Raw genomic sequence first — 19376 nt, 5'->3', positions numbered from 1 at the left:
GCCGCAGGAGAGCCCGCCCCGACAGGTCCTTCGCCCACCGGACACCGACCCTCCACCCTGCTCTGCCCGCTCGCCTTCGCCGCCGGAGAGCCCGCCCCGGCAGATCCTCCGCCCGCTCGCCTCCTCCGTTCCGCTCTACCCGATCGCCCGCTCGCCTCCTTCGCTTCGCCCGCTCGCCTTCTCCGCCGGAGAGCCCGCCCCGGCAGATCCTCCGCCCGCTCGCCTCCTTTGTTCCGCTCCGCCCGATCGCCCGCTCGCCTTCTCCGTCGGAGAGCCCGCCCCGGCAGATCGTCCGCCCGCTCGCCTCCTTCGCTTCGCCCACTCGCCTCCTCCGCGCCGCCCGCCCGTCGGACGCCGACCCTTTACTCCGCCCGCTCGCCCGTCAGACGCCGCTCCTCCGCTCGTCCGACCGTGCAGCAGCCGACAAGAACAAACTCGTCTCGTCAGTTCAGAGACATTAGAGTCATTTCAGCACACAACTCATCTCACAATCACTAACTACAATCTCACAAAAAAACTCGACGGTTGATTCTACATGATTTTGTGGAACGCTGATTCTGTGAAAAGTTTTCCAAAAAGCTGATCTTGAAGAATCAAAAGCTAAAAAGAACTGGAGTGGGACATTGCAGCACCCGAGCTCCAGTGCTCTCTGTATTTAAACATTTTGAAATTCGTGTTCTTGAACTTTCAAAAATATACTATGATTTTTTTTCTCAGTGATACATATACACATTCTAAATACCCGTTGCAAGTTTTGGTACAAATCTCGTTTTATTTTGTGTTACAGAAAAAAATGAAAAAAATCTGACAGTGTATAAGAAAAAAAGGGTGCCATTTTTGTGAGAAATTTCTCTTTTTGGTATTTCTTAAAATACAAAGTATTTCTTTTCCAGATTTTTACTGGACCTTAGGAATGTGTGTATGTATTCACGTACTCACTCCGTCCGGAAATACTTGTCCTAGAAATGAATGAATCTAGACTTATTTTAGTTATAGATACATCCATTATATTCATTTTTAAGACCGGACGGAGGGAGTATTTGTTTTCAGATTCTTTTGAGTACCAGAAGTGTGTTTTAAAAAAAATCAAATATCAAGCGCTGGTGGAGCTCGGTAGCTGCAAGCACTTTTCGAAAAGAACTGGGCCAATATCTTCATGGGTAAACTCTGGCTGTGCCGAACACGGGGGATTGGGAAAAACAAGACAGAAGGCGTATTCTGCGTTTGCGTGTCCGCCGGAACGGCTTTTCTTTATCCTCTCGCCGGGCAACCGACGCCGTCCACTCCGGCTTCGCCAGTTCGCCTCCTCCGCCGTCGCCATGGCCGACGCTAAATCCCAAGGCCGAGCACCGACCACCGCTCCCAGCCCCATTCCCACCCCCCCATGGGCGCAACGGACCGAGGCCTTAACGCACATCCTGACCCACCCCTCCCACTCGCCGTCGCTCCACTCGCAGCTCTTCCTCGCGTCCCGCGTCCCGTGCCCACCTCGGGGGTCCTCCTACCCGCCCTTCCTCTGCCCCGGGGCGTCGCTCCTCCGATGGGCCCTCACCTCCGTCTTCCTCCCCCGCGCCGCGCGCCTTGGCCTGCCGCCTTCGTCCTGGCGCTCCCGGTGCCCCTTTCAGCTCCCGCCGCCGCTCGTGCCCTCCGCCGGCATCGAGCCGGCGCCGGAGCGGTGGGGGGAGGCCGAGCTCCGGGGCTACGCGCAGAGGCGTCGGGCTCGGAGGGGGCCCATGAGGACGCGGCCGCCGGTGTCCATGGCCGGGGTGGTGCTGACGACCGTGCCCAACATCGTGATCATCGTGGTCATCATGCGCGAGCTCTTCTGGGTCCCGCCTGGCCGTTTCTGAGCCATTCAGGTAAGCGGATGATCACGCAGCTGTGCGAGTCCTTTAACTGTGGAGTGTGGACTGCGCGGTACTCTGAAATTGTGTGGTAGTAGCATACAGTATTTATTACACAAAACAATCGTCGACTGCAGCTTGCGAAATTGGGAGGCTATTTGAGTAGAACCTGCGAGTGCAATGCTATCGCCTATCTGTTGCAACTTTTATATAGCTGCAAATGTTGCTGAACTAGGCTTTTCCAAAGCACCCAAGTCTGAGATAGATGCGGTGATAACCTGTTCCGGTGTTCAGAGGGGAAAAAATAAATCCATGTATCATGTATGCCAATGCAATGCTGATGAATTTGTTTTGTCGTATACATGTATTAACATATTGATGAAGGCACGAGGCATTTGAAGATAGATCTGAGTTAAGTTGAAGCATTTGGAATTTGACAATGTGAAGCGTTATCATATATACAAGTATAAAATATGTGTTACCACTGGTGAACGATATAGCGTTGTTTTGCAATCAATAAAACATGCCATGATGGCTTTTCCTAAAAAAAAGTAGTTTGAATCTGATCTTTTTGTCAACAGAGTTATCGTATAGGGGTGGTGTAGTACAACACTGTGTTACTTATTGGAGCACGGCTTTAGACAAGAAATGAGGATTCTTGCTGAAGTGCATGCTAAACCGCGGAATTTAATGGCTTCAATCACATAAATTAGGAATACATTTTTTTTCTTTCACTGGGCCGCTCTATATATCGTGGTGATATTTTTAAATCCAACTATTACTTCCTATGGGTGAATAGAATAGAGCATAATTGTAGGATTATATGAATACCGGTGCTTTTATTTAATTCCCGAGGCACTCTTCAACAATTGAGGAGATAAGTCACCACGTTCAATCTAGACCTTTGAATCAAAAGTAATGATCGTTCCACAATAATTAGAACCATTGAAATTTCTCATACGTATATATTAGCTTTACCCATGTAATGAATAGAACTGACGTTGTAATTTACGACGATTTTCTGTATTACTGAATAGAACCTATGTTGGGTGCAGGATCAGGAAGCACATGTATCTCAACTGCTCCATGAAGCATCTGGGTCGTCTTATGCATTTTAGGGCATGTTATTGGCTCCTCCTATCCTGCCATCACACTAGCTGGCATTACCAGAGGCACAATCGCTTGCCATAGTGCTACAGGTTGAATGTACGTACCACACTGCCATTGACACAGACAGCTGGATCATCTTCATGTCTAGGGAAGCTACCTTGTCTTCCATCACCAGAAGATTGATACATCCAGCCCAGTCTGTTAGTATTGCTCTATCCTCATGAGGTATTTCTTGTTCAACATTTTACCTGCAAGATAGGAGCTCCAAAAAGGATACATAAAATGAGGGGAAGGTTTGCAAGGATAGAGCGTCCAAGGAGCAAAGAGGTTCCGAGGACCCAATATGTCTTGCTTTTCTTCACCTTGTTGTGTCATTGTTAAGCTCAGATCAGGAGCTGTTGCTAAACCAATACAGCTCAGATACACAGTTCTGCGCATGGTGCTTTTCGCCTTTCTGTTAGACAGCAGCAGCCTCTTCCAGCAATGAACTTGGTGAAACACCAGACTGCAAAAAAATAAAATAAAAAAAATACAGAGCAACGTCTTGGATCCGTACGTGGTCGTTACTCAGTCATGCGGAGTACAGGGATCTTATGGATATTGGGTGCAACCGATGGGAGATGGCCGCATGGGTTATCTTCAACCGATTTGGATGGCGTGCTAATAATAGACTAGATGCATAGGCATCGTAGTCTAAGTTTAGATGCACCGGATGTGGCATCTTTTTACTATTTCATTCATGCTTTCTTTTACACTTTGGGCTCTTTGAGCTCTTTGGATCTGAGATACTATTTTATTTATCTTTAATAATATGGTTGCATGCATCGATTGATGTAGAGGCCGGGGGCTCGTTTCCTCATCAAAAAAAAAAAACTTGGTAAAAAAAAGTGCAGAAACAGCTCATCATGCACATTTCATGCATTTATCCTCATTGATAGTGTAATTGTGCTCATAGGCAGCAAGAGTCAAGCCCACAGCTATCACTGAAAGTAGATCAAACTGGTTGGATGTTGAATGCTGTTCATCAAAGTCATCACTCTGGGCATGGACGTCTGCTTGGCATCCTCTGTGCTTCTGCTGATCAATGAATGCATAACATGTTGGGAACTGGAAAATGGCAACCCACCTCTGGTTGCTGGCCCAGTCAAATCTGCAGTACCTGTGCTTTAATTTTGTGTTGAACTGCTGTGGTACATGTTCAGCGTGCATACTCTGCTTGCGTCTCCTGTTACAAGGATGTGGCAGATGTTCCATGGGATGAAGTTGCAGGAACGTTCCACTGGATGCTCGCTGCTGCCAGCTTTGGTAGACGCATTGCCAGAGTGTCCCATTCCCATCTGTGTAAGTGTGGCACGGTGGTGGCGGCCCGCCATGCAGGTCATGTCCACAGATGTATTGATTTTTGATCTGTCAAGGTGGAGTGCTGCCAGCAAGCTGTTCCTGACGATGTCACCAGACCAAGACAAGCTGTATTGGTGTAGAGAGAGTGCAGCCACAGCGTTAAACACACGGTTTCTATCATAATCTTGCACATTGAGGAGAAACCTGGCACCAGAGCCGGCTGCAGAGTTTTATCCCATGGAGCACTGTTAAGCACTAGATTGGGCAGGTTGGTATTAGCTGCGTTGGCGAAGGTGTCGAACCAACTGCCCTGGTAAGCACAGTCTCTGGTGCCTATCGTAGGATGCACAAATGAATTTGGGATTCAAAGCTCAGGGTGTGCTGAAGGAGACACCCAGACTGGGCTTCAACTGGCATTCGCATGCTGTAGGTGGTGTATCAAACAGTGGCTTTGTCAAACCAGAGGGTGACGAGCTAGGAGGCGTTGGACAGGTGTCCATGGCTAGAAAGCTGAAGTCAACGGAGATTGAAAACCATGCGAAGTCAACTGCTGAACGAGGAGCCAAAGATTGTGTTGCGCTGATCGTGCACTTAAGGATGAGCATCTATATTACGAGGATGAAGGAGAATCCGAGAGCCGCCAGATTATATGGAGCATGGTTGATTTAGACCATCAGGTTGATCTCTTGCCTAATACTCCTATCCAGAAGACTTTGCCGACTCCCCGCAGCATTTTTGACTTCTATGCAGTTCAGGTACAGTCAAGGCTCCCGTCAAGGGTTTCATCTGCACGCAATACGCATCAGTTCTTCTCGTCTGTGCTCCATACGCCTGGTGTGATCCTCCAATTTCTCCAGCTTATAGTTGGTTTGCAGTCTTTTCCAGAGATACATGGTTGACAATAATCTGTCCCATACATCCAAAAAGCTTTTCCATCTACTCCCTCTGTACCTAAATATAGTTGTAAACAGAACAAACAGCATTGCGATAATTTGAGAGAGTCCATAATGAAGCAGCAGAAATCCACATTGCTTTCCTCAAAAAGGGAAGAAAAAAGATCAACATTGCAGGCATTATATTTTCAAGGGCTGCCCCACCAGGGTTCAAAATCGATACCCATGTCAGGCGAAAGTATGTCAGGGACGACCTTCCAAATGTTTTTAGCAAACACCCAGGCAAAGAGACACAAGATGGTCGTCCACAGTTGGGCGTTTAGCACGGTTATCTATAGTCAGTAATTTCACATGTACACTTAAGGAATAGTAACATTCCAAGTAGCATCGGTATAAGCAGGAATAATCTCTCGATCTCGCACAATGGAATATAAGGATTTCACCGAATACAGGCCAGAAGGGAGATACATTCTTGCAAGACAATCTTTCTCATCAGACAGAGAGGCACTACCAGCAATCTCACAGATGTCAAACAGTTGATCCATGAGGGCGATCATCAACAGTTCTACGAACAAAAGCTTTGAATGCACACCATCTCTGACCTGGGCAATGGAGCAATTCTGTTCATTAACAATAGTGGAGAACATAGCTCCCAGAACTGTGTATCCAGGCAACAGGGCCCAGATCAGATATCCTCTTGTAATTTAAGACGTTTGTCATTACTACCAATGTTCCATCGACAGCCCATCTTATCTTAACTGCCCAACTGCCCCAGCCACCCATTTCTGTGGAAAACTGACATACTAGCTGTGTTTTACAGCAAGTATCGAATGCAGATGAGAATGATGTCTTTGACGGGGCCATAATCAGAAACATGACGGAAGGGCACACCGTAGAAAACCGGTGAATCAGTATACACAAAAGTTGTGAAGTCGTGACCAGATCTGCTTCTGTAAGATTGAATGGACACGAAAGACGGGCGAAAAAAATCTACAAAAGTAATCATTTCTGTCTAATTTATGTGCAAGGAACGACACTTGTGTTTGTGTGATTGTGCTTGGGCTGGGCCTCTCTCACTCTTGCTAATGTTGTTGTTAGGAGGCGTGGCCACGACGAGGCCCAGTATTGGCGAGCCCACCGTGCTGGCCGACCCACCGCCGCTGCCGCTGCCGCTTCCACTTCCGCTGGACGGGCCGGCGGAGGTGGAGGCCGAATCGCACCCCAGCCGCTGCCACCGCCGCGGCTGCTGGTGGTCGTCCTCCGACTGGCACGGCGTCGCGGGCTCGTCGTCGTCGATGCCGTCGTCGGCGTCCTCCTCGTGCGACCCCCCGGTGGACTGCACGATGCTGTAGAGCTCGACGATGCTGTCGTAGTTGTCCGCCCACCAGCGCTGCGCCGCCCGGGGCCCGTCGAACAGCTCCTCCCGGAACCTCAGCTTGCGGAGGTGGTTGGTGCCGTCGGGGCGCGACACCAGCGTCATCAGCACCCCGGGCTCCGGCTCCGCCACCCACTCCCCGTCGCTCTGCTCCTCCCCGGTCGTACGGTCCGCCGCCGCCGCCACCGCCTCCTCCTCCTCTTCCCCCTCCTCGGGGACGTCCTCCAGGCCGGAGCGGCACCGGTCGCACTGCGCGCGCGTCTTCCCCTCTCGCTCCTCCGGCGCGATCTTGGCGGACGCCGACGCCGCGGCGACGTCCTTGTCCTGCGGCTCCATGTCCTCCTCCCCCTCCGCCCCTTTCCCCCGCCTCCGCCGCCGCCGCGCCCGCGCGTTGCCCCCGCCGCCGCCGCCCGCCTTCATCTTGAGCGACATGGACTTCATCTGCACACGCGCACACACAGACACGTCAGGCCGTCGACGCATCGTACATACCGTGCACGGGAATGATGGAACGGAATCTGACGGCGGCCGGCGTACGTTCTTGGTGAGGTCCCTGATGATGCTGATGGTCTTGGTCCTGCCGCTGCCGCCTCCATGGAAGCACGCGTGCATCTCGTCGATCCAGACCGACCGACTGCCGGCCCGTCCCTCCCTCCTAGACGACACCTAACTGGACGGCGGCGCGCGCGCTCCGGAAACCCTGCGCTGCTCTGCTCTGCTCCCGGAAGGAGAAGGTGGGGATTTGAAATGGGCGTGCGCAGAGCAGAGAGGGGTGGGGGGCGGCACGGGATTAACGCAAGGACGAACGCGCGTGTCCATCTGATCCGGGGCAGCAGAGGCGCATGCACTTAATGCGGATTGCCGAGAGTTAAGGCTGCCATTTAGGATTTCGAACCAGTACTGCTACTGGACTGCGGAAGCCGAACCAACCAACCAACCAACCCGCTGGTACGGGGGCTGGGCTGGGCGCGCGCGGTACGGCGGATTTTGAATTGTGGCTCCACGCCGCAGGCCGCAGGTCGGGTGGGTTCATTCATGCCATATCCAGACGTTGCCTCGCATTACCAGCTTGGCCGTGGTATGAACATCTGCACGTACGCATCAATGAAGGGATACGGGCCGGCGAGATACGCCTGAAACATAAATTTGCACCAGCTCACAGGTCGCGTTCTGATGGTACACGGCGCGCAATCCCAGACGTCCGGAGCACTCCATCTGCTTGTTTGAATTGAGATGATATGCACAGAGTTTTTTTTAGTTTTTTTTTTGCGAAATGAAATGAACATAGTTCATCGTCATTTTCCAAGAAAAGAACGGGGGAATTTTTTATTTTGCGAGATAAGAATGGGAGAATTTAAGCTTCGATTATTACTACTTTACTGCTTTGGATTGACAAAAAAAAAGAGGAGTGGCTATAACTTAGCTAGCTGAGATTTAGTATGGTCTGTTTACATGATGTCATTGCATTTTTCTAGTTAGCATGTTTGCTGCCACCAGCCCATCATATTATTCTATTAGGTTGACATGTCAACTTTTTTGCATCATGTTGTGCCTTGTATCTATCCGGTCTAGTAATTGTTTTTTATGTGGTTGCTGGATCGCATCTATCTGGCTCAATAAAATCGCTTACATAGGGAAAAAGGAGATCGCATAAAATTGGAATCAAACCTGAAACGAATCAAAGTGATTGATTTATCATTGTCGATGGTTACAAGGAGTATATATAATTCCTGGAGAGACACGATGACAGAGAGGAGATGCGTCGGTTTCAGGGAGTCGGGAGAGAGACGCCCGTGCGGGAGGAAACCGCTCGAACGGTTACTCAAGAGGAGATTTCCCCCTAATTTATGTAATTAGTTTTAACACTCCCCCTAATCTACGCCTGGCCATGTGGAGTCATCTTCATGATTGTCCGGGAAGCTTTATCATCAAAAACTCTTCTTTAAAGGTTCTTCATAAAGACTTTGATGAAAACCTGAAATGTAAACTCACAAAGAGATGGCATAATGTGATGTTATTGAACAAGGATATCTCAAGAAGAGACTCCCCCTGTTGCCTGCAAGTCTCTAAGTCGTCGCATACCAATTCCGTGAACATATTTCTGGAATGTTGAGTTTGGTAGAGACTTGGTAAACAAATCAGCAAGGTTGTCACATGATTTGACTTGCAGAATGCTTATTTCCCCGCTTTTCTGAAGATTGTGGGGGGAAAACCATTTAGGAGAAATATGCTTAGTGATATTGCTCTTGGTATATCCTGTCTGCATCTGTGCAACACATGCCGCATTATCCTCATAGATAATGGTGGGTGATTCAATAGAACCAATTCCACATGACTGTTGTATGTGATTTATCATTCTACGAAGCCATACACATTCACATGACCACTAGAGTCTGTTTGGAAGACTTTCATGATATAGCTGTACCACCATGTAGGAACACAAAACCGGTCTGAGATCTGGCATTATGGGGATCAGACAAATAACCGGCATCTGCATACCCAATCATATCAGAGTCCAGATTTTGCTGGAACTGAAAAAATAGGCCAAGATCCTTTGTGCCTTGGAGATATCGAAAGATATTCTTTACTCCAGACCAATGTCGTTTGGTGGGAGCTGCGATGTGTCTAGCAAGTAGATTCACTGCAAATGCAATATCAGGTCTTGTGCAATTTGCAAGATACATAAGCACTCCAACAGCACTGAGATATGGAACTTCAGGTCCCAACACCTCTTCTCCATCATCCCTCGGTCTGAACGGGTCTTTCTCTACGTCTAGAGATCGAACCACCATAGGAGTTTTAAATGGATAGGATTTGTCCATATTAAATTTCTTCAATATTTTCTGGATATAGGCAGCTTGGTGTACCATGATTCCTGAGGGAAGGTGCTCAAGTTGAATACGTAAGCAAAATTTGGTTTTACCCAAATCCTTCATCTCAAATTCCATCTTTAGGTGATTGCGTGCTTCATCAATGTCTGGTGCATTGCCAATAATGTTAAGATCATCAACATACACAGAAATGATGCAAAATCCTGTAAAGGACTTCTTGATGAAGACACATGGGCAATCATCACTATTGGAGTAACCTTTCTGAAGAAGGAACTCACTTAGTCGGTTGTACCACATCCGTCCCGACTGTTTTAAGCCATACAATGACTTATTCAGCTTTACACAATACATGTTGCGTTTTGCACTATTATTCGGGACGGAGATTCCGCCAGGAACCTTCATATATATGTCCGAATCTAGTGACCCGTAAAGATATGCGGTCACGACGTCCGTCAACTGCATGGATAGACGATTTTGCACTGCCATAGATATAAGATATCGGAAAGTGGTTCCACTCATTACTAGAGAGTATGTTTCATTGAAATCAATGCCGGGTTTCTGCGTAAAACCTTGTGCTACGAGCCTTGCTTTATATCTCACCACCTCATTGTTCTCATTCCGTTTCCGGAGGAAAACCCATTTGAATCCCACAGGGAAAACATTGGGAGGTGTAGGTATTGCTTCAGTGAATACCTTCCTTTTGTTAAGCGAGGCAATTTCTGCTTGGATTGCATCCTTCCATTTAGGCCAGTCGGAGCGCCTTTGGCACTCGACGATAGACCTTGGATCATGATCAGTGATAAGGGTATCTGCAATCTTTTCAGCAAAATATATGTTGACAGTCGTAGTCTTGCGGTCAAATGATTCTCCAGAATCAACATAGTTGATGGAAATTTCCTGCACCCCTAGAGACTTTTCGTGATTTCCCAATACGGTTGAGTCTGGGTGTTCCGATGTTCCAGCCAGTTTGTGCACACTGGAGCTGGGTTGTGGAGGTTGTCCTTCCACTGGGTGTGAACTACCCATCAGGTGTTTGTCAACGTTGAGTTGACCTGCATTTACTGACTCCGAGGATTTTCTCCTCGATTTCCTTTGCTGCTTGCTAGAAGCTAGCTCCAGGTCAGAAGCAATACTACTCCCCCTCTTTTTAGGAACAGGGAGTTGAGTGGTTTTTATTGGTACCTCCACTCTTTCTGGCGCGTTTCTGGCTGGATTTAAGGATTTTGTAACACCTTTTAGATCAGTAAATGAATCTGGCAGATTATTTGCAAGATGTTGCAAATTAATGATCTTCCGAACTTGAATTTCGGTCTCATGGGTACGTGGATCAGAGGATGAAATGGTATGAGCATTCCAATCAATTTCCGGGCATTCTTTCTGGTACTTGAAATCTCCCCCTAATGCCGGAAAATGTTCCTCATTAAAATATGCAATCAGCGTGACGGGCTGTGAACAAATCCCCAGTTAGGGGGTCCAGGTACTTGATAATCGACGGTGATTTGTACCCCACATAGATCCCCAACTTTCTGTGTGGGCCCATGGATGTTCGTTGTGGTGGTGAGATCGGGATGTATGCAGCACATCCGAACTTACGCAGATGGGAAATGCTAGGAGGATTTCCACGTACCAATTCCAGAGGGGAAGAACTGTGATATGCAGTTGGCCTCAATTGGATCAAGTCAGCAGCGTGTAAAACAGCGTGACCCCAACAAGAGGTTGGCAAGTTGCAATTCGTCAACAAAGGTCTTGCAATGAGTTTAATCCTCTTAATTAATGCTTCAGCCAAACCATTTTGTGTATGGACATATGAAACAGAGTGCTGAACTTCAATCCCCAAAGCCATGCAATAATCATTGAAAGCACGTGAGGAGAATTCTGCAGCATTGTCCATTCAAATTGTCTTAATTCGACTTTCAGGATAATGGGCTTGCAACTTAATGACTTGCCTCATTATCTTGGCAAATGCATGGTTTCGTGTGGATAGAAGACACACATGTGACCATCGTGTAGATGCGTCAATCAGAACCATGAAATACCGGAATGGTCCAGATAATGGATGAATAGGACCACAAATGTCTCCTTGAATACGTTCAAGGAACTGAAGTGGTTCAACTTGTATTTTGAGATGCGAGGGCCTCAAAATTAGCTTTCCCGTGGCACAAGATGTGCACACAAAATCAGAAGATTGAGGAAATTTTGACTCAAGCAAATTATGACCAATGGAATTGCTAGTAATTTTTCTCATCATCCCGATTCCGGGATGGCCCAGGCGATCATGCCAAATTTGGAATGCGTCAACATTCTGAAAAATTACTTTGTATGCAACATGTTCCACGGGTTTGATGTACGTATAGTACAAACCAGACGATAGAGAAGGAATTTTCTCATGTACCTTTTTGCCATATCCGTGATCTTTAGTAAAGAGTAAATACTCCTCTTTGTTGTCTTCATGGGTTTCAATATAAAAACCATTCTGACGGATATCTCGATAACTGATCAGGGTACGTGATGAGTCAGGATACAATAAAGCATCCTCTATCGTCACTTGTGTACCACTTGGGAGTGTGAATATGGCACGTCCAGTACCAACAATCACTGTATCGCGTCCAGCGATAGTTAGAATATCTCCATTCATCTTTTTCAGAGTTTAGAAATATTTTATCTCCCTCGGTATGGAGTTTGTGGTACCACTGTCCACAAGGCATAATTCCTCTTCCATCGGATTGTCCCCGTAGAAAAACTATATAAAACAAAAGAATTTTCAATAAGGAAACCTTATGTTAATACATAGAATACAATCTTATTATATCAAATGTGCTGATACAATATAATATAAAGACAACAACAAACTTATGTTCTTATTACAATCATCACAAATGGACATAATTAAGTAGATCACTAAAGAGGTCGAGGGACTAGTCAAAGTCGCCAAACACATCGTTTGAGGTGTACTCAAGTAACATGGCCTCCGTTTCAGCAGGGTCCTCAAGTGGATAAGGAATCATGGCGTTGCTCGGTCTAGGAGGAATATCCTGAGAATCACCAGCTCCATTTGCGCTATGCGGATGTAGGTTGAAGTTAGCTTCAAGCCTTTTCCCTTGAGGTGCTTTGCGTCCCTGAGATTGCTGGTAGAGCATGACCAGATGCTTGGGCATTGAGCACTTTTCAGTAGAATGCGAGTAGCATCCACACTTGTTGCAAAGTTTAGATTTATCGAACTTTGGCTTTGTAGTGCCTTTGCCTTTGCCCATGTTTCTGAATTTTCTGTTCCCATTGCGCTTGTGCTTGTGCTCAGAATTGGAATGTTTACCTCGAAAGGTACCATTAAACTTCTGTCTATTCGCGACATTCAGATGAACTTCAGGTAAAGGTTGTGCCCCAACTGGGCGCCGAGAGCCATTCTTAGCGAGTAGCTCATCATGCTTTTCAGCCTGAAGTAACATGTGAATAAGCTCGGAATAGACAGTGTAGTTGCGAGCACGGTATTGTTGTTGGAGTATCCTATCTGAAGGGAGCATGGTAGATAAAGTTTTCTCTATCTTCTCCCCCTCAGTAGGTTCCTTCTCACAAAAGCGCAGTTTGAAACATATCTTATGAACAGCATGATTGTACTCACCAATGGACTTGAAATCCTGAAGACGGAGATGAGTCCAATCATGGAGTGCTTCTGGCAGGACTACTGCCTTCTGCTGTTCATACCTCGTTTTGAGGGCCAGAAACAGAGTACTAGGAGATTCCTCCTGTAAATACTCATACTTGAGATCTGGATGAATATGGTGCCTTATGATGAATAAGGCAACATAATTCTGCTGTTCTGTCAGCGGCGTGGCTCCAGCCGGGAGAGGAGTCTCCGGGGGTTGGATTGCACGCGCTATCCCACGGGACGCAAGACTGATCTTGATGTCCATAGCCCATGTAGGGTAATTGTGGCCATTGAGGGCAAGCTCCTCAAATTCTTTGGCAGTCATCTTTGCCTACATGGAGAACCAGAGATAATTAATTTACGAGCGGTAAATTAAAAACCATCATGGTTGTGTAATAAGAATGCAAAAATTCGATACTCAAGTGTAAACTTGAAAAATTTTCAACCTCAATTGTGTGAACATAACACATTGAAGATCACTTAGATCTCACAGTAATGGACTTCATGGCCATTACCTTGTGTATGCTACAATTTAGATATAAGAAATACACGTTGAAGGTAATCGCTTGTCAAGATTGACAAAGCATAGACCTCACAGTAAGAGAGGATAGTCTGCACAATTGCAGCAGATCACAACTCATTACCTTGTGATTCCAAATAAGACGAGGGACAAATGTTCAAAAATTTGCAAGTTTGATATGCGAGAGAAGCTGATCTCAATCGCAATAAGAGACATGTTAAAAAAATATGTGGTAGACACATGAAACATGTCATTCTTTCCAGATGAAATCCGGTACTTTATTTATATCATCAATCCATTGCATAATATAAACACACTTATAATTACACAAGTCTTAAACTGGAGTAAATCTAGAACTAGACTAAGTGTAAATAGTAGTACTAAAATAGTAGTACTAAACATAGTCTAAAACTATACTATATACAGTAATTAGTGCTAGACTAATAAAAAAAACTGAAACAACAGCCAGCCGACACCACGCGATAGCCATCCCACTACATGGCCTAGGATGGATCTGATCCAAATATCCAATACGTGGCCTAGGTTGGACACCACACAGCCACACACTAGCACCACGTGCCCCACACACTAGCACATAAGAGAGAGGAGGAGGTGGGATCGGTTTGGATCAGATCCATACGCATCCCCTCGCTCCCCACCTCCTGTGCGAGCCAGCCCACCACCAGCGCCCAGCTAGAGGAGACCTGGCGACGGGAGTGAGGGACGATGTACTGTCCGGTGATCACCGGCGCCTCACGGAGGACCCCTCCTCGTCGGAAGAGGAGGGGACGACGACAGGGGCATGGGAGGCTGCTCCAAGGCCAAGGCTCGCCGGAGCCCACGAGCCGGAGCGGCGGCCGGGCTGGCGGTCGAGGGCAGCGACGGCGCGCCCAAAGAGGTGGTCGAAGCGCCGCTCCGCGCGGCTGCTCGTGCCCGCGGTGGCGAGGCGTTGGTGTCCGCACCATCCATCCCTACTCCGAGGCGGACGACGCCAGAGGCGTCGGTTGGTGCAGAGACGAAGCCGAGTGCGGCCTACTCGTCCACCATGACCCGCATCGGGACGGGCGCATAGCCAGGGGGGCCACGGCTCGGGCCAACTCCTTCGTCGACGGGAGTTGGCGTCGAGGGCGCAAGCCACGCGACCGGTGGAGGAGGGGGTGAAGGAGGGGACCCGGGAGGGAGGCTGCAGCGGCGTCGTGCACCATGGGGGCGCTCGGGCCTGCCACAAGCCATGGGTCAAGCCCCCCGTTCACCGACGGCGCACGTGCAGCGGCGCTGAAACCATGCCCGTCGGCGCGGCGAGCACCAGGAGCGGCGTATCCGTCGACGCCGTGGCCGCGTCCAACGGCGCGGTGACCACCACGGGCGAAGCGGCGGACGGCCTGCGTCCTGCGATGGAAGCGCCGGAGTCCGGCAACACCATGACCGCGACGACGGTAGCGATGGCCATCCGCACGAATCAGGCGGAGAAAGAAGGAAACAAGGTCAGGCATCTCACCGGCAAGTTTCGATCTCTTCTTCTCTATGTGTTCTTCCGCTCGTGGGTTGAGTTCTACGTGTTGATAACGTGAAACATATCAAAGTGATTGATTTATCATTGTCGATGGTTACAGGGAGTATATATAATTCCTGGAGAGACGCGACGACAGAGAGGAGATGCGTCGGTTCCAGGGAGTCGGGAGAGAGACGCCCGTGCGGGAGGAAACCGCTCGAACGGTTACTCAAGAGGAGATTTTCCCCTAATTTATGTAATTAGTTTTAACAAAACCCACGGACTTGCATAAAAAGTGGTTAGCCTTAGTTGCGGTCCCATTTAAACACATGTAGCTGCGACTCTCCTTGATGACTTATAGTTGCGACCCACATTTGAACACATGTAGTTGCGAATTTTTTGGCACCTTACGACCCTCATTTGAGCACATGTAGTTACGACTCTCCTTGACACCTTCCAACTGTCAATTGAACACATCTAGTTCCGACCCTTCCTTAGAAACGTGCAATTGCAACCCTGCTTAAAAAGTTGCAGTCGGGACGCCCATTTGAACACATGTAGTTGCGACCCCATTAGAACACATGCATTTGCAAGCCTCATTTAAACACATGCAGTTGCGTCCCTCATTTGAACACATATAATTGCGACCCTCATTTGAACACATGCAGTTGTGACCCTTATTTGAACACATGCAATTACAACCTTCTTAAAAACATGCAGTTGCGACCCCGATTTGAACACATGCAGTTGCGACCCTTGTGGAGAACTTGCAGTTGTGAACCCCCTCTTTAGAAATATACTCCTTGAAAAACATGCGGTTGCGATCCCGACCCTCCATGAAAACCTGCAAGTGCGAACCCTCTCTTTAGAAATGTAAGTTGTGATCCTCTTTAAACATTTAAAGTTGCGACCCATAAAAAAATTCAGGAAAAACACATAAAATAGAAAATAATGAAAAAAACAAAGGAAGGAAAAACACATATATTTTTTATAAAAAATACAACGCTTATGGATGGACATGTCTAGCCCAGACACCCATGTCCTCACCCAAGTCGCAATCAGATTACAACATTTGCAGGCATGCAACTGGCCGAATAAACCTCCTCCCGACCCCGATTACAGTCAAGTTAAACTCATGAAATTGTCGTCACATTATAGCACATGTAGTTGCATGTCTAGTGATAGGCATTCAACTATGATGGATAAACTAACTACTAAAAATTACCAAAAATAATATAACCTCTATTTTATTATATAAACAACTACTAGTAAAAACTGTACACACTCAAACATTAAAAAAGACATCTTCAGAAAAAAAAGAACAGAATAACACCTGATAAAAGAAGAAAGAGGAAAAAAAGAAAGCAGTAATGAGGTTTGGTGGCGTCAAACCGGTAAACACAAGCCTACACTCTGACTACTCATAATAGGGAGTAACATAGAGTAGTAACATAGTGATAGTAACATTGAACCTTTCATTCATTAGCCTATAGACTCATCTTGACTTAGTATCCGCTATGTTACTCCTAGCATGAGTAACATGCTAAGTTACTCAATTTCGTTCTCTTCTCATTAATTAGTTGTCACATCATATTTTTTGTTTAGGTGACATTTATGTTACTACCTATGTTACTTTCATTGTAGGTAGTCTGAATAAGAAAAATAGGCACCTAATAAGGCTGCTTCACGCGCTCCTATACGTACCTACATAGTAGTCTATACGACAAACACGACATGGGCTTTTAGTCTGATGGGGACAAGGCGAATGAGACCATATTAAAAACTCAGCTAATTGATATTCAGCAAAATCGGTAAGAAAATCAGTTGTTGCTACTTTTAATATTGTGAAAATAACTTAGTTGTAAGCGTTTGTTTTTAAAACACCGGGTACAATGTAGAGGAACACGCGATCGCACGCTACCACTACAACGTCACATTCACAATTTTGTTAGATTTTTCCAATCCAAAATATTCAGTGATTAATGTATTAATTCATGCTATTCACTAGGAAATACCATATGAAAATACAAAACAGAATATAATGTGATAAATAATTTATTTTATAAAAAATAATTAACTCTCATCATAAATATAAGACATTTTTAGAGGAATACATTTGCTCCTCTAAAACAATGTCGTTCCTAATCGAACCCCAAAATTGGCGTACCAATTTTTTTTGAAATGCACATAAACATCCAATGCTAAATTAGTTTCAAACTACTACATAAAACTTCCTAAAATGAATTTTGATGCAAATTCAAAATATTTTGGAAAAAACAACAAAACAGAATTCAAAATTTAAGCTAAAATTTTAAACCTAGTCTCTTCTAATCCGCTCTACTCAATCCTGTGATCATAGGGTGAGGGATGTCGGTGCCGTCGTCGCTCTTTGTCGCTGGAGAGTGATACGTCTGCAACATATTTATAATTTTTGATTGTTGCATATTATTATTTTATCAAGTTTAGATATTTATATACAATTTTATATCATTTTCGGGACAAATCTATTAACTCAGTGCCCAGCGCGAGTTGCTGTTTTTTGCTCTCTTTTTTTGAAAATCAATACCAAAGAGAGTTCAAACATGGCGAAATTTTTTGACGATTTTTTCTGAACCAGAATACATCCTATAAGCTTCGGGGGAGGACCAAAAGATCTACGAGGAGACGACAAGGCAACATGGCGCGCCCTGGGGGGTAGGGTGTGCCTTGATGTCTTGTGGGGCCCTCGTGGCTCCGTGTAACCTAATTTCAGCGCTATAAATTCTCATATATTCCGAAACCCTCAAAGATCAACCCGGAACAATTTTTCCGCCGCCGCAAGTCTCTGTTCTTCCGCAATCCCATGTGGAGGCCTTTTTCGGTACTCGGACGGAGGAAGAATCGATCACAGTGGACTTCTACATCAATCTTCGTGCCTCGATGATGATGTGCTAGTAGTCTCCACAAACCTATGGGCATAGTGATTAGCTAAATGGCTTCTTCTCTCTCTTTTATCTTCAATATCATGCTATCTTCAAAGATCGATTCGATGTAATCCTTTTATGTGGTGTATTTGTTGGAATCTGATGAATTGTGGGTTTATGATCAGATTATTCATTGAAAGTAATTCTATCTTTTCTAAATTATTAATTGAATACTCTTGGAATTATTTTATGTGTGATTTACATAGCTATGTAATGCTTTACGACCTTTGGATTTTCTTTGGCCAAGTTGATCTATTCATCTTCAGTGAGTGGTGCATAGTAGTGGGTCAATCTTGCGGTGTCCTCACCTAGTGTTATGAAGGGGTAGAGAGGCACGTATTGTTTTATTGCTACTAAATATAAAACGACGGGCTTTAATCATATTGATTTGTTTTATTTTGTCTACATTATGTCATCTCACTTAAAGTGTTACTTTGTTCGTATGAACATAACTATCATAGATGCAGGGAGGAGTCGGTCAGTTGGTGGAGTAATAGTAGTAGATGGAGGTAGGGGTCGGTCTACTTGTCACAGACATAATGCCTATGTATTTGTCGGTTACTAAGACCCATACATTGGGTTGTAGGGACTCCTCAACACCCCTATCCAGCAACGGGCCTTTACTAAATCAGCAAGCATCCAGTTCCGAATCTAGTACAAGGTGGGGTGACAAAATCAAGCAGCGGGCGCTCTTTCTAGGCAAACACATGAACAAGGCAGTGATATGAAGCTCTATTTGTTTGTGGACCGGTGTGGCTAGAGGTCATCCTCAAAAGACATCGTGAATGGTAAAGTACCACCCGCCGTGACCTGGGCTGACTCTTCGATGGCGGGTCTAAACAGCAAGACAATTGGAGTTCCATGCTTATCTCCAACTCTACGCAGCAAGCATATGCCCAAAGATTTAAAGGGTCCTCGCAAGGTTCCTAGTTACACGTCCAATCACGAGCCGACGGTGTGGATTGAAAGTTATGAGCTGGCTATGGACATGCTTGATGTTAGCGATGCCGTATGCGCTAAATACTTGACCATGATGTTGGAAGGGTCGGATCGTATGTGGTTGAAAAAACCTGCCCCCCCCCTAAATTCATTAACTCTTGGTTGGAGTTGAAGGAACGTTTCATCAAGAATTTCCAAGGTACTTGAAAGACGCCGCTAACAATTGTTGACTTACAGCACTGTGTGCAACGTATGGATGAGTCGGCTCATCACTAGACTCGTCGGGTCACGGAAATCATCCATTCATCTGACAGTACCATAGCTGACCAAGCCGTCTTGATTTTGGAGAAAAATTGCCATTTCCAACCACTTGTTCAAAAGCTTGGACGCCTCAAGCGGAAGGTTCGGGATATGGGAGACCTCAT

General features: G+C 46.3%; 2 protein-coding genes across 2 annotated transcripts; one reads left to right on the top strand and one right to left on the bottom strand.

The window, feature by feature from the left end:
- Positions 1–1199: 1199 nt before the first annotated feature.
- LOC123426995 lies at positions 1200–5332 on the top strand. Its single transcript, XM_045110919.1, has 2 exons — positions 1200–1859; positions 2900–5332. The coding sequence occupies exon 1, from the start codon at positions 1320–1322 to the stop codon at positions 1848–1850; it is 531 nt and encodes a 176-aa protein (XP_044966854.1). The 5' UTR covers positions 1200–1319; the 3' UTR covers positions 1851–1859; positions 2900–5332.
- Positions 5333–6063: 731 nt separating this feature from the next.
- LOC123426994 (putative protein Brevis radix-like 5) lies at positions 6064–7564 on the bottom strand. The gene is made up of 2 exons (XM_045110917.1): positions 7101–7564; positions 6064–7004 (listed from the first exon to the last, which is right to left on the bottom strand). Exons 1-2 carry the CDS (start codon positions 7173–7175, stop codon positions 6201–6203), a joined length of 879 nt encoding a protein of 292 aa, XP_044966852.1. The 5' UTR covers positions 7176–7564; the 3' UTR covers positions 6064–6200.
- Positions 7565–19376: the final 11812 nt, after the last annotated feature.

This window comes from Hordeum vulgare, chromosome 2H (genome assembly GCF_904849725.1).
Source record: "Hordeum vulgare subsp. vulgare chromosome 2H, MorexV3_pseudomolecules_assembly, whole genome shotgun sequence".
Taxonomy (NCBI): Eukaryota; Viridiplantae; Streptophyta; class Magnoliopsida; order Poales; family Poaceae; genus Hordeum; species Hordeum vulgare.
Note: the sequence above shows the minus strand (reverse complement) of the source record. Positions and strands in the feature narration are given on the sequence as shown.

Coding starts and splice junctions, on each gene's coding strand:
- LOC123426995 (XM_045110919.1), top strand. CDS start 1,320: ATGGCCGACGCTAAATCCCAAGGCCGAGCACCGACCACCGCTCCCAGC.
- LOC123426994 (XM_045110917.1), bottom strand. CDS start 7,175: ATGCACGCGTGCTTCCATGGAGGCGGCAGCGGCAGGACCAAGACCATC. Junction 7,005..7,100: donor TCAGGGACCTCACCAAGAAC/GTACGCCGGCCG, acceptor GCGCGTGTGCAG/ATGAAGTCCATGTCGCTCAA.